The 25951-nt window shown below is 41.4% G+C and overlaps 1 protein-coding gene across 1 annotated transcript in view; it reads right to left on the bottom strand.

The window, feature by feature from the left end:
* Positions 1-25951, bottom strand: part of LOC126236666 (serine-protein kinase ATM) — a 500205-nt gene that overhangs the window by 276142 nt on the left and 198112 nt on the right. Inside the window, exons 20-21 of the mRNA XM_049946145.1 lie at positions 24431-24688; positions 4963-5119 (exon numbers count right to left, since the gene is read on the bottom strand). Coding sequence (XP_049802102.1) covers positions 4963-5119; positions 24431-24688 — 415 coding nt within the window. The remainder of the gene's footprint in view (positions 1-4962; positions 5120-24430; positions 24689-25951) is intronic.

Below are 25951 nucleotides of genomic sequence, written 5' to 3'. Positions count from 1 at the left end.
ACAACGGATTCGTAGTACAACACAGATGGCAACCTTACCCCACACAGACCTATAGTAATGGTACCGGTAATCACAATGGCAATAATGAAAGCTGTAAATTCAAGCGTGGATATAAAAGAAATTGGCAAAAATGTAATAAAAACAATTAAATGAGCAAGTAGCATATGACCAGCCTGTAAAATATGTACAGACACAAGCTGCCGTCAATAATCAGCCGATCGCTTGGTAAACACGAAACAGTACCATACAACTGAACAATCCACAGACAGCGGAATTCAGCCAGCAAAGTAATGCACATTTGCCGAATAACACACAAAGGCAAAGAGAATTTCAGTCGAGAGCCTCACGGGATACTAACTGGGGTAATCAAACACTAACAGTCCATATAGTAGAAGTTACACCTAATAGAGAGACCGATGCCAGCGTGATGCCCGAAAACTTGAACCAGTCACAGTAGGCCCCTGTTCTGTGACCTGGAGGAGAGTGGGGGCACAAGCTTGATCGACACTTACTTTATCAGATATGATCAAGGTAGTGATGTAAAAGATGATCTGTATCAAAGTAATGAGGATGCACAGGAAAACTTGACAGAGGACAAGGTACAAGCTACTATTAAAGCCAAAATAATTAGTTTTTAAGGAAAATTTTTGCTTGTACTTTTTTTTGTATGTTAAGTGTGGTTCCAATAAAGTAAGTTGTTGTAACAAGGAAGAATTTTACTTTTATGCGTGTAGAGATGACGATACTCTAAATATAATGCTTCTGCTTGCATGTAGCCCAGTTGTAAACAAATAAATTAACTTGTGAAACACACCATACTGTGCAATGCAAGTGGTATCACAGAAACGCAGTGCATGCAGATTGGGAAGCAAAAAGATAGTCGACAAACTGCAAGCTCGTGCGTGCCAGACAGGCACAGCTGGAAGTGTGCGAGTGCCCAAAAGAAACAAACCTGATGAGCTACAGCCCAGACTAAGTTTACTGAATAAACAGACTCATAGAAAATTAAGAGTGTATCTACTTAAGGTACGCTACTATATACATTACACCTATATATGTACAGTATTTACAAACTTAAATATTGAAAGTGCACGCTCTAATCATACTTGATTGATGAAAAAAGTCTTGCTGCACGTAAATAAGCAAGTACAATATAAGAGGAAAACTGAATACAAGGTCACACCATGCCTCTAATACACTTTATCTTTCAGATTTATAAGGTAACTAAAGACGCACACATGACATGAAATAAGTTTTGCGATAGCACGACTGCACACTGAAGTTAATGAATACATAGTTGAATATATGAAGAAAGCATTAGTACCCATCAAGCCACTATACAATTATCTATGAAGATTTAGTTTTAAGTTAGTATTAAGTTTTTCCTTCCAGAGAACGATGCATCAACACATCCTAAAGTGAAGACAGATAAATATTTGTAGAGTCTTAGGTATCATACAAACATAAGATAGGATCACACCACCAGAGGTTGAAACCTAACTACTGTGAGTGTCGACTACCCATAAAAGTGTCAAACACCTGAAATACATTGAAATTTTTATGCACGTTTGTTACTTATGAAAAAATTGTTTTACACCCACTGTAGGTTAACATATCGTATTGATGGTACAACACTGTCAACCTCAGCAAATGAAACAGTTACCCTTAATACAATTAACATAAAAAGTAAATACTGAGCTGCACTTTTAAACACTGAATAAGTATTTGATACGATTGGTACCGTCAGATTTGAGTTGTGTTTATAAACAACAAATGATTTTGTTCTTGAGATCACAGTTAAGTCTATGAACGAGGAGTACCTTAGCACATAAATGCCTTTCCATGGAATTTCCTCAACTCTGTAGTGTGTAGATCCTTCCTGGAGAATGCTAGAGAGGCGAGGTCATGCATAGTTATCTGAGCAGCACGTAGTGCCTATTGTCTACTCCTTTGATTCTTTTGAACAGACAAATGTTCTCCAACAAGAAATCATTGTGCATAGAAATGAAATGCATGTCAATTTATGCTATAAATGAAAACAGAATCTACTACTGTATGAATGTTGTATGAAGAATGTAGAACCAAACGGGTGAGAATGTGTACTCACATAATTGGAATCAAATAATTAAACAAAAATGAAAACAAAATGATAAGCAATGACACTGTATAAAAAGGGGAGAGAATACATTACAGATATATACAGATGTATATGAGTGACAATAATGGCATGTCATCAAATGACTAGGATAAGTATTTTGTAATTGTATTTGTATTTTATTATGTTATGTGTACAGTATGTGGAAAGGATACTATATGTGTACAGTATGTGGAAAGGACACTACAGAAACTTTATGTAATGAAACTGCATGAAAGACGCTCAAAAACGAAGTGCAAAAACATAAGAAACCTGGCTGCAAAGTGTTAAGTGCACATGTAATAAAACAATACGTGGGTGTGCACGAGGTAAACTAAAAATGGCAATACTTCCTGTAACATGAATTTTCTGTGCTTGACAATGCCATAAAAGCAGCAAGGAACTTACCTTGTTGATGGATGTCGGGTGTATGGCTGATCTCCCCACTGAACAAATGAGAGCGACTAAATGAAATAAATTCCTCGGGCCACTGATATGTAAACCAGTTGTCACCAGATTTCACAAAGGATCACGTCGCTGGACATGAGCTTGATGAATCTGTGCAATGAAAGCTACTGTAAAGCCACGACACGGTCACTCTGGCCTCATACTGAACGCATGAGCACTAACTGGGATGATAACAGATGTAGCATTGCGCACACGTGCTTCACAAGCTAAACAAGGCACAGATGCTGAATGACAACAATGGGACTACATGGTTACAGCTAGCACTTTATTAGGAGAGAAAACTTATATATGTATGTGTTAAGAAGCTGATATGCCCGTATAAGTTGATAACCATTCAGGATAAATCCCATGGCCGAAAAGAAAGGCTATGCCCATACTGGCCAGGAATATCAACCCTCAAAAAGGGAAATAAGCTCAGACATTGTGCACCGCTGTATGATGTCACTGCACAGTGGGGATGGGGGGTGGGGCAACAGTGTTGAATCATTATTTTTTCTTTTCTTATACGTAAGCTATATGTAAACTGAATGGCTTACAAACACTGCCAAATATAAATTAAGTTGTTTTGTGCCAAGGATAATTTTTGATACATCTGTATGAAACAAAATAAGGAATACACTCTTCAATTCATTAATACCTGTATCTTCACCCGTTTGTTTCTGTAAGTGGTAGTGTAGGTTATGTCAAAAGCTCAAGTTTTTTGTTGGCATAAAATGTTTAGTGAAGGCAGAATGAATGTTGAAGATGTAGACCGCAGTGGACGACCATCAACCTCACGGACGGATGTCAACTTGGCCAGGGTGTGTAAACTCGTATGATCTGATTGAAGATTATCGAACATCAATCGAGAAATGGTTCATCTAATAATAACTGAGGATCTTGGTATGAGAAAATTTGTGCAAAAATGGTCCTCAAAAATCTGACACCGCAACAGTGAGAAACACGGAAAAATGTGGCAGCCGATCTATTAGAGCAAATGGAAATCAATCCAGAATTGTTGAGCCGTGTTATCACTGGTGATGAAAGTTGGTTTTTTCAGTACGATCCAGAGACAAAATGCCAAAGTTTGCAATGGTGCTCAGAGGGATCACCCAGACCAAAAAAAGCTCACATGTCAAAGTCAAAAGTGAAATGCATGCTTGTGTGCTTCTTTGATTCCAAGGGAATTGTTCATAAAGAGTGGGTGCCTCCTGGACAAACAGTTAACCAATATTACTACAAAGAAATTTTAGAAAGACTTTGTAAAAGAGTTCTTCGGGTCCGTGCCAACATTGCAGTTAATTGGATTCTGCATCACGATAATGCGCCATCCCATTCTGCTCTTTCAGTACAGCAATTTTTAACCTCAAAACAAATTTCAGTACTACCACCGCCACCTTATTCACCAGATATCGCTCCGTGCGAGTTTTTTCTATTTCCAAGGGTCAAAATGGTGGTCAAGGGACACCATTTCAAACAACACAAGAAGTCCAAAAAGCTGTGATGAGGGTCTTGGAGGATATTCCAGACGATGAGTTCCAGAAATGTTACCATCAATGGCAGAAGCACTGGAAAAAGTGTGTGCAATCAGAAGGGAACTACTTTGAAGGAGACAACTCTAAACTTGACTAAAACAGTAAGCAACACCCCCCCCCCCCCTCCCTTCAGTGTCATTACTTTATTGTCGCACCTCATAAGGTGAAGGAATATCTTAGGAGCTGGAGACTTCAGTGTGGTAATGGAGCCAACTCATTTTTTTTTTCCATATCAGTCTCATTACTTTATTGTCGCACCTTGTAGGTGCAAGCTTGATTACTAGGCCAGGCTATACACCAGTTACTTGTGATGTTAGAAAAAAGGGGGCAGAGCAAACAGATGTTGGGAAGATATATCAAAAGCTTAGTTACTCCAGAAACAACAAAATAAAAAAGTGAAGAAGATAAAAATATTAGAATGCACTATGAAAATGGATTATGGACAGAATTTACATGGATAGAATGTTACATCTTAATGCTTCAGCCTACATTTTCACCACAATTAAGGAAAGGCAAAATGTATCTTTATTCATTTATGGTGATAACTAAATTCTAAGTAACCTGCAGTAAGTAAGCAGTGTGGGTGTCACAAAAAGATATATGTTGCTGCACAATTTTGGTTCCACTACCTTGTTGGTTCTATATTGGAATATGAGCATGAAGTATTATGTTTATATAAACTTTACAAAGCAAAGTCAAGTTCAACAATATTAAACAGCCATAAATGAAGAATGGATGAAAAGGGTAGAGTGGCGTACGAAATGCTACATTATCAACTGAATAATTTTCATTTCAATAGTGTCAACTTAATGATACATAACTTAGAAAAACTGGAAAGAGTCTTACCCAAGCTAATATTTTTCTCTCTTATTAACTGCAGTAAGAAAAATAGTGATTTCTTCCTTAGAATTGAGTTTGACATCAGTAATGCAGCCACAGAATGCAAAGCTGTAGATGTTCGATTGGCACTTTCATCTATACGTTCTTGCTCTGATAACTCTCCCTGCATATAAAGATAGAAAAGGAATTACATAATAAAAGACCATACACCACATCTCCAAGCTAATTTTAGCCCCGACACTAATTAATGTCATAAAGTTATGGTTTTGTACATTGTTACACGTTGCTTGATTTAAAAGTAAAATAACAACTACTGATATTAATACAGAGCTAAATGCAATGCATCATGAGTGTTTCTATAAAACAGTATTGTTTTTGGTGAAACAAACACTTGTACATCTACTTCATCTAAATTGTCTTCTTCAAAACCATTCTTTCTCCATTCAGTGTCCTCAAATATAAAAAGCAATAACTGATCCAGTAGGTAAATTCTTTACAATTATTTAAATAAAATTTAATGCCAGATTACAATTTTACACATATATTTTTATCTAGGAGACAACTGCATTCTGAAAATAATTTTATTTAATTTGTTATTTGTATTTTTTGTTGCAAGAATCCCATTCAAATTTATTCACAGAAGACAGGCACAACATTCTATTTCTTATTTATTGATAGTTCAGGGACTTCTTGTTCAAATGCACCACCTAGAGAATAGTACCTTAATTTCCATGTTGCTGAATTGGGCTCATGCCATTTTTTTTTTGTGTAGTTCTGGTGGTGTGAATGGTCAAGAGATCCCTCACCCAACATCCTATCATTGACGCACAAAGTTGGGCTACAATTCTGTGTTCCTAGATGTTAAACCATAAGTTTCCACCACTTATGTACCAGAGGCTTGCTTTTATCATCTCTCTCTTCTCTATTGTCTACCACTTTCTCTTAAATATGATAGATTTTTTTTTACTGACTTAAGTGGTGACATCTCAATCAACGCTATATTCTGTCTGGGACTGTTCTGTTATTCTCCAATACCTTCCAACAATAAATGTCAAATATATTGAAAAAAATACTGAAATTATTTGCTCACTTAGAAATTCATAAAATGGTCAAGGAACTGAGCCATGAATATACACATAAACAAACAAGAAGCTGAATATTGTAGCTTAGTAGCCAAATAAAACTTGCAATTAATGTATTATAAGGCTGAGCTGGTCCTGCACAAGTTCATATGTTCTGGAACAGAACGTAAATTAGTATGCTGAGCTACAATCTTTAGCTTCTTATTGATCTGTCCACCCATTGCTCAAAGCTTCAATGCAGACAGATTAAGAACTTTTACTGAGGGTGAAACCGCAAGTTCTGGTGATGGGAATGTCAGAAAGTAGATTTGCTTTTTACCATAAATACTTTTAAAATGCTTGTATTAGTTGTAAATTGCAATCACAATGTTGGATGTGCTGCAACAGATAAACCGTTATCAATAATATTAATTACTTTTGATATGGTTTGTTGACCACCTACAGTCACGGCTACTGATTTTAGGTCCTATTTATTTGCATAACACACAGTATATCTACATAAATAACTGCATATATATGCCCAAACTCTTTGTCTTTAAATATGTCTGCTTGTGTCTGTATATGTGTGGATGGATATGTGTGTGTGTGCGCGAGTGTATACCTGTCCTTTTTTCCCCCTAAGGTAAGTCTTTCCACTCCCGGGATTGGAATGACTCCTTACCCTCTCCCTTAAAACCCACATCCTTTCATCTTTCCCTCTCCTTCCCTCTTTCCTGATGAGGCAACAGTTTGTTGCGAAAGCTTGAATTTTGTGTGTGTTTGTGTGTCTATCGACCTGCCAGCGCTTTCGTTCGGTAAGTCACATCATCTTTGTTTTTAGATATATTTTTCCCACGTGGAATGTTTCCCATTATTATATATATATATAAAAACAAAGATGATGTGACTTACCAAATGAAAGTGCTGGCAGGTCGACAGACACACAAACGAACACAAACACACACACAAAATTCAAGCTTTCACAACAAACTGTTGCCTCATCAGGAAAGAGGGAAGGAGAGGGAAAGACGAAATATATATATATATACTTCCACCTCGACTGACATCTCTGCCCAAACTCTTTGTCTTTAAATATGTCTGCTTGTGTCTGTATGTGTGGATGGATATGTGTGTGTGTGCGAGTGTATACCTGTCCTTTTTTCCCCCTAAGGTAAGTCTTTCCGCTCCCGGGATTGGAATGACTCCTTATCCTCTCCCTTAAAACCCACATCCTTTCGTCTTTCCCTCTCCTTCCCTCTTTCCTGATGAGGCAACAGTTTGTTGCGAAAGCTTGAATTTTGTGTGTATATTTGTGTTTGTTTGTGTGTCTATCGACCTGCCAGCGCTTTTGTTTGGTAAGTCTCATCATCTTTCTTTTTAGATATATTTTTCCACATGGAATGTTTCCCTCTGTTATATTCATATCATAATTTGAACCCAACAATGACGTTTGTTATTGTCACTGTTACATTTCGAAGTCTTTTCTGTCGTCTTATTTCCTCCTTCTGTTTTTGCCAGTAGTTTCCCTTTGTATTCACCTTCTCTTTTTTACCGTACTCCACTATACAATTTTATCCCGCCGATATATACTCAACAATACGTAATAATACGTAACCCACTTCCAAAACATAACCAAAAAATTTTTTTCTTCCGCTACTGCTAAAATCCACCGTTTCGAGTTCACAAACATTTCCTTCCAGCTATTAAACAACCTTTTCGGATAGTTTTAATAACTTCTGCTTTATTTCGATTTCCGTTTTTTCACATCACCGATCATTTTTAGCCGCTTCCCACAGGTTTTAACGTCATTATTTCTCCACCAGACAATTGTTAGCCTCATTTCCATAATCTGCCACCACCATACCACTACTTTTAATACATCCTCACGTAGTTTTTTCGAAATTTTCCCGAATTTCTCCACCCTTTAACGTGTTTTGGCGGCAACACAACCACCTAACTTTTATGCACATCGTTATCTACCTACACCATTTCACCACAGGATCAACATAACCCAGCTCCAACCAACCCCTTTTCGCCTCTTTTCACACCAGATCTCCATTTGCTTTCTACTTCACCCTTATCTCTCCCCACATATTTTTATATTCATTTTCATTTCAGCCTCATGTTACACTTTCGACCTTCTAGTACCATGTCACCCGCACAACACCCCCACAACGACCCCATTAAGTTTTATTTACATTCCCTCCGCAGACATGCCTTCGCCCTAGCCAGATTACGCTCCCATATTCTATTTTCTCAGGCTTGTCTCACATTTGGCATTACCCCCAAAGGCCTCACACTTAAAGTTCCCATCTCTGGCTGCAACCCTTCCTTCCATCAGTCCCTATACCAGTTCCAAACTGAACAATCCATTGCCCTCACCCACCTAATCCTGCACCTACACATCAACTCAGCCAATGAACACACCCGTCAACTCCTGTCCTTAATAAAAGTCCTTAATCTTTCCTCTCCCACAGCCACACCGGCTGTTCAGAGCATCCTCCTACAGGCCAACCGTAAATTAGAACAGCATGCCACCCTCCGCCTCAAAAAACTATCCAATCTCCTGGTTTCCCACCTCCGGAAAGGCAACTCACTCACCCTTCACAACCTTTCCAGCAAACCTCAACCTCCTCTCATTGCACACAAACCCAGTCTCTCCCATCTACTCAATCTCCCACTTCCAGCTCCACTCCCTCCAAAACCTCAAAATTCCTTTCAACACAATCTGGAACCACAACACCCTAATTCAGTAGTTAACCTTTCCTCCAAACCTCTCTCCCAATCCGAAACCTCTGTCCTATCCAAAGGCCTCACCTTCAGCCCCACTCCCAGATTCAACCAAACAGCCCTCGTCAAAGATTTACTGTCCTACACCCATACTCTCTGCTGGAAATATCACTTTGCCACGAAGAAAAATGATCCTAATCCTACTCCTAATGTTCCAACTCCCCAAGACACCATCCAAATTGAACCCTGCCTGGAACAGTTCCGTCCTCCGTCACAGCGGGACCCACCTCCTCTTCCTCAAAATCACCCTCTCCAAACCTTCCAGGAATTTCTGACTTCCAGCCTTGCATCTCAATCCTTCTTAAAAAACCTTAATCCTACACCCAACACCACCACTGCTGAAGCCCAGGCTATCCGTGATCTGAAGGCTGACCGATCCATCGTCATTCTTCCGGCGGACAAGGGTTCCACGACCGTGGTACTTGATCGTCGGGAGTATGTGGCTGAGGGACTGCGTAAGCTTTCAGACAACACCACATACAAAGTTTGCCAAGGTAACCCCATTCCCGATGTCCAGGCGGAGCTTCAAGGAATCCTCAGAACCTTAGGCCCCCTGCAAAACCTTTCACCTGACTCCATCAACCTCCTGACCCCACCGACACCCCGCACCCCAACCTTCTACCTTCTTCCAAAAATCCACAAACCCAATCATCCCGGCCGCCCCATTGTAGCTGGTTACCAAGCCCCCACAGAACGTATCTCTGCCTACGTAGATCAACACCTTCAACCCATTACATGCAGTCTCCCATCCTTCATCAAAGACACCAACCACTTCCTTGAACGCCTGGAATCCTTACCCAATCTGTTACCCCCGGAAACCATCCTTGTAACCATTGATGCCACTTCCTTATACACAAATATTCCGCACGTCCAGGGCCTCGCTGCGATGGAGCATTTCCTTTCACACCGATCACCTGCCACCCTACCTAAAACCTCTTTCCTCATTACCTTAGCCAGCTTCATCCTGACCCACAACTTCTTCACTTTTGAAGGCCAGACATACCAACAATTAAAGGGAACAGCCATGGGTACCAGGATGGCCCCCTCGTACGCCAACCTATTCATGGGTCGCTTAGAGGAAGCCTTCTTGGTTACCCAGGTCTGCCAACCCAAAGTTTGGTACAGATTTATTGATGACATCTTCATGATCTGGACTCACAGTGAAGAAGAACTCCAGAATTTCCTCTCCAACCTGAACTCCTTTGGTTCCATCAGATTCACCTGGTCCTACTCCAAATCCCATGCCACTTTCCTTGACGTTGACCCCCACCTGTCCAATGGCCGACTTCACACGTCCGTCCACATCAAACCCACCAACAAGCAACAGTACCTCCATTATGACAGCTGCCACCCATTCCACATCAAACGGTCCCTTCCCTACAGCCTAGGTCTTCGTGGCAAACGAATCTGCTCCAGTCCGGAATCCCTGAAACATTACACCAACAACCTGACGACAGCTTTCGCATCCCGCAACTACCCTCCCGGCCTGGTACAGAAGCAAATAACCAGAGCCACTTCCTCATCCCCTCAAACCCAGAATCCCCCACAGAAGAACCACAAAAGTGCCCCACTTGTGACAGGATACTTTCCGGGACTGGACCAGACTCTGAATGTGGCTCTCCAGCAGGGATACGACTTCCTCAAATCCTGCCCTGAAATGAGATCCATCCTTCATGAAATCCTCCCCACTCCGCCAAGAGTGTCTTTCCGCCGTCCACCTAACCTTCGTAACCTGTTAGTTCATCCCTAGGAAATCCCCAAACCACCTTCCCTACCCTCTGGCTCCTATCCTTGTAACCGCCCCCGGTGCAAAACCTGTCCCATGCACCCTCCCACCACCACCTACTCCAGTCCTGTAACCCGGAAGGTGTACACGATCAAAGGCAGAGCCACGTGTGAAAGCACCCACGTGATTTACCAACTGACCTACCTACACTGTGATGCATTCTATGTGGGAATGACCAGCAACAAACTGTCCATTCGCATAAATGGACACAGGCAGACAGTGTTTGTTGGTAATGAGGATCACCCTGTGGCTAAACATGCCTTGGTGCACAGCCAGCACATCTTGGCACAGTGTCACACCGTCCGGGTTATCTGGATACTTCCCACCAACACCAACCTATCCGAACTCCGGAGATGGGAACTTGCCCTTCAGTATATCCTCTCTTCTCGTTATCCGCCAGGCCTCAATCTCCGCTAATTTCAAGTTGCCGCCACTCATACCTCACCTGTCTTTCAACAACTTCTTTGCCTCTACTCTTCCACCTCGACTGACATCTCTGCCCAAACTCTTTGTCTTTAAATATGTCTGCTTGTGTCTTTCTTTATATATATATATATATATATATATATATATATATATATATATATATATATATATGGAATACCACTTTTCACCATGACCACAACATATTCCATCAAATAAATATTATTAAAATTACATTGCCACTAGGGGCTTAAAACTGTAGCATCTATTTTTGGAAAGATTACCCTTTTTTTGCCAAAATTCATATCTATTTTTGGCAAAAATCACACCTATATTTTGGCTAAATTCACATCTATATTCTTTTTGTTTGCACATGACTAGACGTAAAAATTTAAATGTTTATAATGATATATAATGATACATGTCTGAAGCTGAAGCTTTATTGCTTTGAAATTTGCAGTGAAAAATAACATTCCATTAGTAAATGCCATGGTACACTCTTAGGCTCTTCTAGATATGGAAGATATTCACATGAATGAAGAGAGAAAAACTATTATTTTAAGTTAATTGAACTAGAGTGGAGCAAAACACTGCCATTACACTTCTCACTTCTATTCAAGCAGAGTCAAGAATGTACACAGGAGTTGCACTTTCTGTGGGCATGAGTGGTGAACGGAAGGTGCCACTTGCTGTTGTGGACATATTATTCTGTGCAGCCACTGATGAAAGATCTAACAGTGGCCCACCAAGGAATGACCGAAGAGCCTGAATTAGCAACGAATGTTAAATAAAATGTATGGTAACTGACTTACTCATAGTACATGGACAAGAAAGAAGCAATCTGTTGCTCACACTGTATTAATTGTTAATATGACAACATTGGTTGAAATGATGGAAATCTGGTAATGAATGCTTCACTTTGTTTGTGGAGAGAAATGAGCTCTTTTTCCACCTAATTCATGAAATTAACAGGAAAGAGGACCTAAGCGTGGTGAAAAAGATTATTAGCTGGGACAGAAAAGCAGGACCAGCTGCACAATATTAAGTTACAGGTGGCTGAAAGAAACATTATTATGAGTAAAGGGACTAATCCTGATCCATCATCACTTTCTTTAAAACAGTCAATTCGATGTGTACAGGGAAATGTCAAACATACCAGTTACATACATTCTCCTGGAATACCAGGAGAATGTATGTAACTGGTATGTTTGACATTTCCCTGTGAGGGCTAGGTACACATCGAATTGACTGTTTTAAAGAAAGTGATGATGGAGGAGTTTTTTGACTGGAACATTTGCTTTTGCAAAACAAACAGATTTTTTTTCCGAAATGCTCTTTGCTTGTTTTCTTCTTTTGGCTCTATTTAACATGAGTGTTTCCATTGAGAAGCAGGAGCATTTTACTGTTGGTGAAAACACTGCTTCTCTGATTTAAGGTGTTTGTCAAACATTACCTACCCCCCTCTCATAGGATGACCAGCCAACACCCATTTTCTGTTTCTACGAAAGCAGAACTGCCACCAGTTCATACGGATCACTAATCCCTTCTGGTGTTGTGATGGTTGCAATCTTAACTCTGTGATGGATCAGGATTAGTCCCTTTACTCATTGCATATTAAGAATAGAAAATAATGTGAAACACACAACAAAAAGCATTCAGAAATGGCTACAACGTAATTTCTTGTTGAGGTTGGCAGTGGCATAAATGTGGTAGCTCAGACCTTACCTCTATCAGTACCTGACACAATCACAGTTCAGACACCTGCCACTTAAAACAGCCATGTTAAAGTGCAGAATAGAGCCACCTTTTGAACTTTAAGCAGCAGCAGACAAACACATGCATTTCTTGATACTAGGTCCTACAGCTGAGTCCTAATATGCATTATACAGCATGTTTCTGATACAGTCCATTCAACCCCCACCCCCAACTGGCGTGACAACAGCAATTGGGCGCACTGATATATCATTGCGGTATTTTGTAAACACATTTTTATGCACATTATCTTTCCAAAGAGGGCTTTGCCAGATAAACTGAAAATCTGATGCATTTTTTTATATTTATGTCATGTCATTCAAAGAGTGAGGCATCAAGGCAAGGTTAGTACTTCGCAAGAAAACCACAAGGGAGCATTATCACAGCCTGATGCTACAACAAATGCGTGAAGTTGGGATGGACTAGCCCAGAAGAGATTCCATATGCCACCACATCAACATGCTTGCTTACAACCGAGTGCAGTGCCGCTCAGCCCAGTCAGCAATCATAGCCTAAGATGACACCTTCGTGTCTCTACCAAGCCAGCAGTGCAATAGTTGTGTTAGACAGAACACTGCATAAATGTTAATCATCAATTTCACTCTACGAGAAGAAACTATTACCTTGTTATGTATCAACTGATACACTCATGTGGACATGGATTGTTACAAAGTTAAGTATTTCATTTGGTTCAATTTGTAATAAAGTAATCTAATATTTTCCTCCCCTTCCAGGAGTAGAGCTACGGACTGACTGCTGTGCCAACAAGTGTTATATAATTCGGTATAATTTATATGCAGAAAATAAAACTCTTCCAAACTATCTCTGATAAAATAATTCACATCGACGCAATTCACTATGAAATAACACTTATCGGGTAATTTTGTGTTCTCACACTTTAAGGCAGAATTTGCATCTATATTTGCATTTATCACACATGCAAATTTTTCAGATCTTAAACTGGCACAAAACCCTGTTTTGCAGTCCTGCAACATCAGCCACATCCCTTAGGCTCTTCCGCAACCAAACAGAATTGAGAATCAATACAGACTAGTAAGCCTCCAACCGGTCCTCAAAATAGCCTGCACTACAGAAATTTCAGTCCATTCCAAAGGCCTTACAGTTAGCTGCTCATTCAAGTTCAGTTATTAAGGGCTTTTGAAATTTCTACTTTCCTTCACAAAGACACTACAATGGCAGCTCTTCTTTACAACTACATAACCAACTCAACAATAAAATTGGTTAATATTTCAACTTTGTTTATTGTCCATTCAACTGTGGTCTTCTACCAATTTCAGTGTTCATCATTTAACAATCTTGCGAGAGTTTGTAGCTTCCAACCTTGGCTCACCTTCTTTCAACAGATTCCGTCCAAATGAGAACCTCAAAATTACAGTTATGGTTGTAAGTTGATCAACTTTCATGACGGTACTATTGTTGTAAACAGCAATAATTACCTATAGTTGGGCCTCAGCCTGATGTCAAACATACCAACACACGAAACCTGCTACAGTGAATTCACTACAGAAGTCCCATCTGACCTATCACCAATTCTCCAATTCCTAGGTAGTTCCCTTACTCCCTCTCCTAAACTTGACATCCTCCTCAATGCAACATTCGGTTGTTTCTCATTTTTTACATGCTTACAAAATTCCATGAGCCCAGCCACCCAAGACATGCCTGTGTATCTGGGTACTGCAAACACCCTGAAAAAATCTCTACCACTATGGACCAAACAAAATGAATTTACTGCCCAAAGGCCTCCATCTACCTAACAAACAACCCACTTGGTCCACCAACTTGGTCACTTTGCCACTGGGGGCTGATGCTACTTCATTGTACACCAACATCCTCAATGTCAAGGTTTTGCTGCACTTGAACATTGTGTGTCCCAATGCCCAAATGACTTCAAGTCCACTGCGTCGCCCAGCAATGAAAGTTATCTATAAATCAACAGCCCTGCCAAGATGAATGGAGAACTCCTTTGAAAACTTGTTCATGGGCAATCTAGAGGACTCCTTCCTTGCATCCAAAATCCTTAATCCCCCCACCTCGCATAGACTCATACAGCTGGACTCAATGAGTAGCTTCTCCATTCATTTAATCAGGTTGTCTTTGCCTCCCCCCCCCCCCCCCACACACACACACAGACAGACAGAGAGAGAGAGAGAGAGAAGGCAACTATTTATTCATAACCGATACAAAAGAGTTAGATGTTTGCACCTGTTACTGACCTTCAAAGTAGTCACCAGTGTTGTGTAGAACCTGTTGCCAATGATGTGGAAGGCGTAGTACACCGTTAGCAGAGTCTGTTCTGTTGATGGTGCGAATGGAGCAGTTTACTGCCTGTCGAATCTTTGGAACAGTTTTGAAGCGCATGTCATGAAGAGGTTCCTTCATCTTCAGAATCAAATCGAAGTCACAAGGACTTAATCCAGGGAATATGGTGGATGGTACAGTAATTCCCAGTCCCATCGACCGAACAGACCAGCCACAGCTTGCGCTGTATGCGCCCGCGCATTGTCATGCAAAATGATGGGTGGGTTGGGCAGAAAGTGTCGCTGCTTCTTTCGCAAAGCTGGTCGCTGGTGATGCTCCAAAAACGAACAGTAATACTGTGCATTCACGGGCTGCCATGGAGGAACGTAACGCATTAAGATAACACCATTACAATTCTACACGAAAGTCACCATAACTTTAGAACATTCCACTTGCACCATCAACAGAACAGGCTCTGCTAATGGTATACTACGCCTTCCATATCGCTGGCAACGGGTTCAACGCAACACTGGTGACTACTTTAAAGGACAGTAACAGGTGCACACATATAACTCTTTTGTGTTGGTTCTGAATAAATAGTTGCCACTTTTCAAGTTCCAACCCTCGTGAAACACATAGATAAAGACAGTAGTACCCTAATTGATGTTTTTTTGTTGAAGCTCAAAGCAAGAAAATAACTGTTCACCTAGTAACAAATGGTCTCTCCGATTACATGCACAGTTAGTTAGTATAAGTAATATAGTGTCTTACAATATGAATACTCCTCAGTGGAAATGAGTCAGAATAATTAATGACTCCAGGACAACTTTTTTAAGAACAGTATACAAGAGATGACCTAAGATGAAATTTATTATGAACCAAATGTGTGTAGGTTCTTTAAATGGCCTACACATATAAATCAATACTTGCGCTGTCTCCGTATTGCAAAGATATCGTATGAATGTATGATTATATCTACGCTGACAGAAAATTGAAGAGCAAAAACAGCAATTATATTATGTACCTAATTTGTCTTTTCACTGATCTTGGCGTCTGTCAGTCTTCTGAGTAGGTGTGAGAAAGAAGCATGTAACTGAGTCTCAATATTTTGTTAAGTAAATGGTGGTGGTGGTTAGTGTTTAACATCCCGTCGACAATGAGGTCATTAGAGATGGAGCGCAAGCTCGGGTTAGGGAAGGATTGGGAAGGAAATCGGCCGTGCCCCTTCAAAGGAACCATCCCGGCATTTGCCTGAAACGATTTAGGGAAATCACGGAAAACCTAAATCAGGATGGCTGGAGACGGGATTGAACCATCGTCCTCCCGAATGCGAGTCCAGTGTGCTAACCACTGCGCCACCTCGCTCGGTGTTGTTAAGTAAAAGTTCTAGTATGCGGATGTCTTAAGTTTTCATTCTACTATGATGACCTCAGCAATTTGGTACCATAGGAACTTACCACCATTCTACTACCAAGTGACATCCTAAATTCCTTCCCCCGCTGCAAAGAGAACTTGCATAAATGGGCACATTTGGAGACAAAGTTACTTACAAAGAGAGAATAAGTGCTGCAGCCACATCAGCATTGTTGTATGTCATTAGGGAGAAAAGGTAAATCATCAAGCCACACACCAGAACTACAAGATCAACATTTATCAAAAGTTTTAGAACACATCTATGCCTGCACGAATTTACGGGCAGACAAGTTTTGGTGCGGCTTATGGATAATTACTGCATATATATATATATATATATATATATATATATATATATATATATATATATATATATATCCCAAACCAACATAAATGCTAACATAAAAATAATCTATTCCATGATCAATTAATATCATTATTTGCAAATAACTTTCCACATAATCTAATCAGAAAAGGCATTAAACAGCCAAGTAGGAAACACGTGGATCATTACAGGGATTAAAGTATCTTGTGAAACGATAAGGGAAATGTATGTTGACAATAACATGAAGAGCTCGTGCAGTAGTTGCACACTACAAAAACCACTCAAAATTACTAAGAAAGGTTATTAAAAGCTCAAGGATCATGCACATAATGTCTGAAATCAGTAATTCCTACAACAGAATTAAGGCTTTATGGAATGTAATGAAACGAGAGACAGGACAACCAGCCACAGAACAGGATGACATCACTATTCAACTGAATGGAATGGCTACAAATTATGAGTCACATGTAGCAACCATATATTATTCTTTTCTTGAATGCAGTAGAAAGTATAGGGACAAAAAAATTCATGGGAAAAATCTTAGCAGTATGTTGAAAAAGCAACTCTTATAAAATTCAATCACATGAATGGATCACCAACTTCTCCTTCTGAACTTTAGAAAATTATGCATTATCTCCAAAATAAAAGCTCATCTGGTTTTCACGGTGTTTCCAATAGAGTACTAAAAATTTCTCCCCATATAATAAGCCTAATGTTATTTGAAATATGTAACACATTACTAACTCAGCGCACTTTTCAAGACAGACTGAAATATGTCACTGTCAAACACCTACTTCAGAAATTTTAACAATGGAACATTAGGGATGGAATGTAGGACAGTAACTAATGGGGGTTGATCACTGTCCTCATCCATCCAGTCCCTTTGCTGTTCCCATTCCAGCACTACACAGCCATCATTCCACCATCACACCCAGTATTTTTACTTCTCTCCTTTTCCACTACTCCCCCCCCCCCCTCCCAAAGTTCCCCTTGCCCTCTGTCTAACCTGCAGCACCTCACCGTCTGCCAACCCCACCATATTATCCCCCCCCTCCCCCCCACAACAGCATCCTCCTTACCCCACCCAGTTGCCACTTCTATCATGCACTGGTGCTGCTTCTCACAATGGGGTTTCAGTTGCCTGAGACTACAGTCGTGTGTGAGAGTTGCATTTTTAGAGCGCATGTGCGCTCAACTTCAAGTTGAACACATATATTTCAAGGAAGACGCAATACATGAAAGTCACAGATCAAGTAAACAGAGTGAGATGTGTGTACACTTTAACAGTCAAATCATAACTGAGTCCAAGTCTAGCGGCCGCTGGCTGGCTGGCCGTTCAGGTGGCGCTGCTGCTGCATGGCTGCCAGACAGCGCCGCGTGTAGAGGACGCGCGTAACTGCGCGGCGGCACTTTGAAAGATCGGCGAGTCACAACACTTTTCCCCCCTTTGAAGTTTTTGCACAGGTCTTGATGGAGGTGGCCTGTAGATTGCTAACGTCCATAGATGTTGGTTGAGTGGCCGTAAAGTCTCAAGGAGGAGGCTTCCCGTAAGGACGGAAGTGTCCCCGATGATAACGGGTCGAGATGACAGGAGACGTGGGGGTCGAATCTGCTGGGGCCCCGTGCACCAATCTGCCCGTTGCGGCAAGTCCAGTTGTCATAACAGGAGACATGGGTGATGTGTCCGTCCGTAGGAGAAGGAGGTGAGTAGAGTTGCTCCGACAGATGATGGTCATCTGGTTCCTGCACGGGCACGTCTCCTGGTGGCATCAGTTCTTGTGCTGGCACTGATATGATGGTGAGAGGACTGCGTTGTGAGTAATGAGAGATTCCAGTATCCCGAGCATCACGTAGAGCCAAAGGTGGTGTAGCAGCATCCGGAACAGGCAATGCTGGCACATGAGGCTGAAGCTGGTCCGAATGACGCACTGCAACACCCGTGTCTGTCTGGATTTCATACAGGCGTTGGCCACAGAGTTGTAAGATGCGGCCCGGACTCCATTTTGGCTTCCTGCCACATCCCTGTACCCATACAAGGTCGTCGGCGGTGAACCAGCCAAGCAAAGGCACCCACGGCCGTGAGGTGGAAGGCCACAGAAGATGAAGTAGCGTGAGGGGCTGTCAGCCATGTAAGAGCTCAGCCGGGCTGTGGTCGCCCATGGGGGTGAAACGGTAAGAAGCCAGAAATTGGAGAAGCGCAACATCAACAGCAGAAGAAGTCAGGAGTTTCCTCATCTAAGCCTTAAATGTGCGGACAAGTCGTTCAGCCTCACCGTTTGACTGTGGATGGAACGGAGGGGCCATGACATACATGACGCCGTGACGGGCACAAAAATCCACAAAATCGGAAGAGGCAAATTACGGACCATTATCAGTAACAAAGAGTAGAGGGAAGGCCTTCCAAAGAGAAAATGCGAGCTAGAGTATTGGTGGTTGCCGCGGTGGTAGGCGACATGCAACGTACAATGAAAGGAAAGTTAGAGTAGGCGTCAATAACGAGAAGCCAATAAGTACCTAAAAAAGGTCCTGCAAAGTCAGCATGAATACGCTCCCAGGGCTTCACAGGCAAAGGCCACGATGACAAAGATGTCTTCAAGGCGGCAGCCTGTGACGCACAAGGGCCGCAGGCAGCGACCATGTGTGCGATTACAGAGTCGATGCAGGGCCAGTACACATGTCAGCGCGCCAGAGATTTCGTGTGAGACACACCCCATTGCCCTTGGTGAAGGAGGCGCAAGACCGAAGCATGCAAAGATGCAGGTACCACAACACATGGCGAAGCATTTTCGGTGGAAAGGAGGATAACACCATCCCTCGCCATGAGGCGGTAACGCAAAGTGTACTAGTTCCACAACGGATCAGAAGCCTTAGCGGATGGACGATCTGGCCAACCCTTCTGAATACAGCGTAAAACTCTGGAGAGGGTAAGGTCAGAACCCGTAGCAGCTGCCAGCCGGTCCCCAGTGATGGGGAACCCATCCACAACCCACTGTTCGGCAACATCCAGGTGGAAACACAAAAGTTCGTCCCTATCGAATGCCAGATCAGGACCCGTGGGAAGGCGAGACAGTGCATCAGCATTCGCACGTTGAGCCGTCGGCCGGAAATGAATCTCATAATTGAAACAAGACAAGTAAAGAGCTCAACGCTGGAGGCGGTGTACAGCCTTGTCGGGAAGTGACGCTGATGGATGAAACAAGGAAACAGGTGGATTGTGATCCGTTACAAAATGAAATTTGGATCCATAGAGAAAAAACACCAAACTTATGAAAAGCAGAAATAATGGACAAAGCTTCTTTTTCAATTTGAGAATACTTTTGTTGGGCATCCGTGAGCGTTTTATAGGCATAAGCAATGGGTTGTTCAGAACCATCAGAAAAACAGTGCGCAAGGACTACAACGACCCCGTATTGAGAGGCGTCTGTGGCAAGAACAAGATGTTGGCCAGGTCCATATGTAGCCAGGCACGGGGCCTGTTTCAGCACATTCTTCAATGCCTGGAAAGCCGCATCGCATGACGCGGACCAGTGAAAAGGCACGTTTTTATGCAACAGGTGCTGCAACGGCTGAGCCACCGAAGCAGCAGACGTTAAAAACTTGTGATAGTATGTCATTTTCCCCAAGAAGGCCTGCAGTTCCGTAACAGATGTAGTGCGAGGATGGGCATCAATCGCAGCGACAGTTTGCTGAAGCCCAAGAGAGTTGAAACCACAAGTACGTGATAGATGTCTGAAAAAATTTTGATTTCTGAAGATTACACTTAAGACCGGCAGTCTGTAAGACATGAAAAAGTGTGCGGAGATTTTGAAGATGTTCGTCAGTGGCGGAGCCAGTGATAATGTCGTCCTAGTAATTTATACACCCAGGGACAGTGAGCAATAATTGTTCCAAGAATTGCTGAAAGAGAGCAGGGGCACTGGCAACCCCGAATGGCAATCGTTGGTATTGATAGAAACCGAAAGGCATGTTAAGGACCTGAAACTGCCGTGAAGCAGCATCGAGAGGAAGTTGATGATAAGCTTCTGACAGGTGAAGTATAGAAAAATACTGGCCTCCAGCAAGTTTAGTGACCAATTCTTCAGGTCGAGGCATAGGGTAAGTGTCGATAAGGAATTGAGCATTTACAGTGGCTTTGAAATCGCCACAGAGACGAATATCACCATTTGGCTTAGCAACGACAACGACAGGAGAGGACCACTCACTGGAAGTGACAGGAAGCAAGACCCCTGAAGCAGTGAGACGATCCAGCTCCCGTTTGACCTGATCACGAAGGGCCACAGGAATGGGCAGAGCCCAAAAAAACCTAGGCCGAGCATTGGGTTTGAGCGTGATATCAGCTTCAAAGTCGTTTGCACGGCCTAATCCAGGAGAAAAAAGCGACGAAAATGTCGTCGACAAGGAATCCAATTGAGCATAAGGAATAGCATCAGAGACGATATTGACAGAGTCATCTATGGCGAACCCAAAAACGTGAAAGGCATCGAAACCAAAAAGATTCTCCGCGTTACTATGGTCGACCACAAATATGGGAACAGTGCAAATGACAGATTTGTAAGATACCTCAAGCATCAAATTGTCCGAAGAGAGAAATCTTCTGTTTATTGTAAGTCCGTAATTGCCTAGTGACAGGTGACATGATTGGAGAACCCAACTGAAGATATGTCTGAGAATTGATGATAGTGGCAGAAGAGCCAGTATCCACCTGCATGCGAACATCTCGACCAAGTATTTGGACAGTGAGGAATAACTTCCCTGAAAGGGAAGAAATACAATTGACAGACAACACAGAATCAGAATCAGCGTCATGGTCATGAACATCGTGTATGCGGTCGGATTTGCAAACGGATGACACATGACCCTTTTCTTTGCATTTGTGACACACGGCCCACCGTTGTGGACAATCTTCTCGTGAATGTTTCGTAAAACACCGCGGACATGAAGGTAGTTGCCGGGGGTATTGCTGCAGTTTCTTAGAGGTTTGTTTACAGTTAGGCCGAGGCTGCGTTTGGGAGCGTAATGCGGCCACATCAGCCGATGCGGACATGCCACACGCTTCATTAACATCGCACAGAGGTTGTATTTCCCTGACGTCGCCCCATGCCTCTATTTGCGCTGCAGCAGCGCGAGAAATTTCAAAAGACTGAGCGATCGATAGGACTTCATCTAGAGTCAGATTTGCCAACTGAAGGGCACGTTGCCTAACTTCTTTGTCGGGTGCTGATCGGATAATAGCATCCCTTACCATGGAATCGGCGTAGGATTCTTTGTGAACTTCAGTAACAAATTGACACTTCCTACTGAGGCCGTGAAGTTCATCAGCCCAAGCGCGATAGGATTGATTCGGTTGTTTTTGACAACGATAAAAAGCAACACGAGAGGCTACCACATGCGTTTGCTTTTGAAGATAGATGGACAGAAGTAAGCACATTTCAGCAAAGGACAAAGACACAGGATTTTTCAGAGGAGCCAATTGCGACAACAACCGATACATTTGAGGTGAAATCCATGAAAGGAACAGAGACTTACATGTTTGTTCGTCCGCGACATGAAATGCCAAGAAGTGCTGTCGAATGACGTTTTTCGTAATTAGACCACTCTTCCGCCATTTTGTCGTAAGGAGGAAAAGGAGGTAGAGACGACGACGAGAGATGCCCCACATTTGATGCCGCGACGAAATCACGAATCACATTTGTGAGAAGCGTTTGCTGTTCTATGAGACCTTGCAATAGTTGCTCTAAAGTAGCCATGGAAACATGTGGGTCAACGATGGAAAAGAAAAATCACTACCTTGTCGCCAATTGTAATAACTTCAAGTTGAACAAATATATTTAAAAGAAGACGCAATACATGAAAGTCACAGATCAAGTAAACAGAGTAAGACGTGTGTACACTTTAACAGTCAAATCATAACTGAGTCCTTGTCTAGCGGCCGCTGGCTGGCTGGTCGCTTAGGTGGCACTGCTGCTGCACGGCTGGCAGATAGTGCCGCATGTAGAGGATGCGCGTAACTGCGCGGTGGCACTTTGAAAGATCGGCGAGTCGCAACAACATGAAACCACCAAATTAACTAAGAAACTTTCCAAAATGCAGAAGGCCATGCTGCCTTGTCCACAAAACAATCTTTTGTGACTTACCCATACACTCAACACTCCTTTAACTCTTAGTCACAGCTGTGATTACATCCCAACATGCCCTGAAGCAACAAACCGAAGTGCTATTCTGCCAATAAGCAAATGAATTGTAGGATGTGAGGTCCGCCAGTTATGCAAAACACCCTTTTTAGTATCCACATAATTTTGTAATCATTTAGTACAGATTAAATAAAATGGAAACCCACTAATGATGACACAATGGTGCTGAAACATGTTTGGATACTTGGGAAAAACAGTGTTTCGCATAACTGGCGGACCACACATCCTACAACTGTAAACACGGTAAACACAAGGAGCTGTAAATCCAAATGATGAGTAAGCAAATGAATATTGATATTCCTACCTGACAAATTATGTCACCCCTGCTCTTAAATCCCTATCTTGGGTCATGTCTATGTGGAAAACCTGCTCATCAGTTCCTAATTCAGCCCTATCAGTGACATTTACTACCCAATCAGAGACAAAGCCATCTGTTGAAACAGTTACCTATCATCAACATCACAACAGAAGTACAGCATCCTGCGCAGATATGATCATTAACAAACTTCCCAACCAGATGAAAGGCCACTGCAAAACTACGGCTATGGGCCAGTTCAACAATTAGCTGCAGAAAAAATGGTGTAAACATAATTTGGATGACTTCAATGGCTGTTTAGAAACCCAATCAATCATAATGCTCTGGTCCTACAGATTTCATTCTTAAGAACTGAATTACCAAAAAAGTTACGTAGGTAACAATATTATGAAAAGTAAAGTTGCCACTCACCATATAACGGAGATGCTGAGTCGCAGAGAGGCACAACAAAAAGACTGTCACAAATAAAGCTTTTGGTCAGTAAGGCCTTTGTAAAAAAAAAAAAAAAAAAAAAAAAAAAAAAAACACATACGCACACCCAACTCACACTCACATGACTGCAATCTCAGGCAACTGTAGTTATGTAGGTAACAGAGAACAATCAACTTTTGTTAAAAATTATTTTTATATGTAAAAATGTGTGCAATAAAATAACATCAACAGTGGATATTGTTCATAGCCATGCTGCTGTACCAGTGTATGTGTTTCCCAATGTATTATTCATCCATACTAAAATTTTAGACATTTCAACAGGAAAATCCATTTGTAAGACAAGTTTATTTCTCAGTGTGGGATATGAAAGTAAGTGGAAGGAACTGCTTACACTGTAGCCTTATTTCATTCTAAAGAACACTTCTTTATACAGTAAATATATTCTCATAACTGAGATTCAAACATGGAGCAAAACGTGTTAGATGTGCATGCATTCTATCGGTTTTATTTTTGCATTTGCAGAAAGAAGTAAGAACAAGTAGGAATACAGTCCGCCTAAATAATGTGACTGTGAAGAACAGGAATAGCGAGTTTCACTCTCTTCATGTAATGATGGAAATTCGAAAAGTGTCTGTTGACCTTCAAATATTAAAGTTGAAATAATTAACACGTTAAAAATATGCTGTAAGCTTCAAGAGAATAGGGCAATTGAATAAACAATCATACCTCAACAACAAAAGCTTCCATGATAATCTTGCACAAAGATTCAAACATGTTACTCTGCCACTGTAGTTTTTCAATTTTTTGTTCTTCAAAGCACTCAAAGAGGGTTGGTATGAATGTTATTGCCATCATTCTGAGCTCATGGAAAGGATGCTGTACATAAAATAGAATTTCCTCAGCAATTGTTGTTTCATCCCTCACAATGCTGCCAGGCAGTTTTGTTCCAACCCTCCACAATGACCACGATGCATCACTGTCAACCTACGATCAAAATAATTGATTAAAAAGTATCATTATAAAACAAAGCCTAAAATGTTAACATTATGGGAAACTTCCAAACAGTGAAAACTCAAAATGTACTTCACATAGGACTTTAGTACATTTTATAAATTTATTATCGAAACATACCAACTTGAAAGCAATTAGCTCAGTGCTGTAATGAGAAATTTCTGATCACCTCAGTTACATTTATTTCATTCTTCAGATATGAACAGGTCCCCCACTGAATTTTAATATAAGAGCAACATAGATTTCAACCACGAATACCAACTATAGGTGCCATTTTTGCAGCCAGACAGTTTGTAGAAAATAAATGGAAATTTAGGAAAGATATCATAGTTGCATTCATACATATCAAAAAGGATTATGACACAGTTAGAAGCGTAGAGTTATGGCAAAGTCTGAATACTCTGGAACTGTCAAAATGATTGTACCCTGAGAATCAGAAACATGTACAACAAATGCCTGAATTGTGTTATAATACAAAAAGATCAGAATGGTTTAGAACAGATGGAGGGCTTTGGCAAGGAAGTGTGCTCTCGCAAGTGTTAATTAATATAGTCACAGACAACATCATAAGGAAAGCTCACCAGGGGTCAAGAGTAGATTATTTGAAAATTGTAACATATGCAAATGAAGTGATGATTTGGGAAGAAAATGAACAGAAATTGGAAGAACAACTAAATACCTAGCAGAGATTAACTAATTAACAAAAAGTGAAGTAACGAGAAACAGCAGGAATAATGAAAAAAAAAATGAAGGACAGGCATCTAAGGAATAAATTAACCAAGAAAAGAAACACCAAGGATGAAATTTTGGAGAAATGGTTCAAATGGCTCTGAGCACTATGGGACTTAACTTCTGAGATCATCAGTCCCCTAGAACTTAGAACTACTTAAACCTAACTAACCTAAGGACATCACACACATCCATGCCCGAGGCAGGATTCGAACATGCGACCGTAGCAGTCACGCGGTTCCAGACGGTAGTGCCTAGAACCGCTCAGCCACCCCGGCCGGCAAATTTTGGAGAGAACTGAAAACTTTTCAAAATTTTCTTATTGCATATGAGACAGAATCAGAAATAGGAAAATACCTACCAACCAAAAATCAACATATAAAAGTCACATTATCTCCCATTTTCACCTATGGATCAGAAAGTCACACCTAGACAAAGAAGATCTGAGCAGAATACAAGCAACACAGATGCATTTTCTTCAAGGCTTCCAGGGCAACATAAGAACGG

Source organism: Schistocerca nitens, chromosome 2 (genome assembly GCF_023898315.1).
Source record: "Schistocerca nitens isolate TAMUIC-IGC-003100 chromosome 2, iqSchNite1.1, whole genome shotgun sequence".
NCBI classification, from domain to species: domain Eukaryota; kingdom Metazoa; phylum Arthropoda; class Insecta; order Orthoptera; family Acrididae; genus Schistocerca; species Schistocerca nitens.
This window is presented reverse-complemented; position numbering and strand designations above follow the sequence as displayed.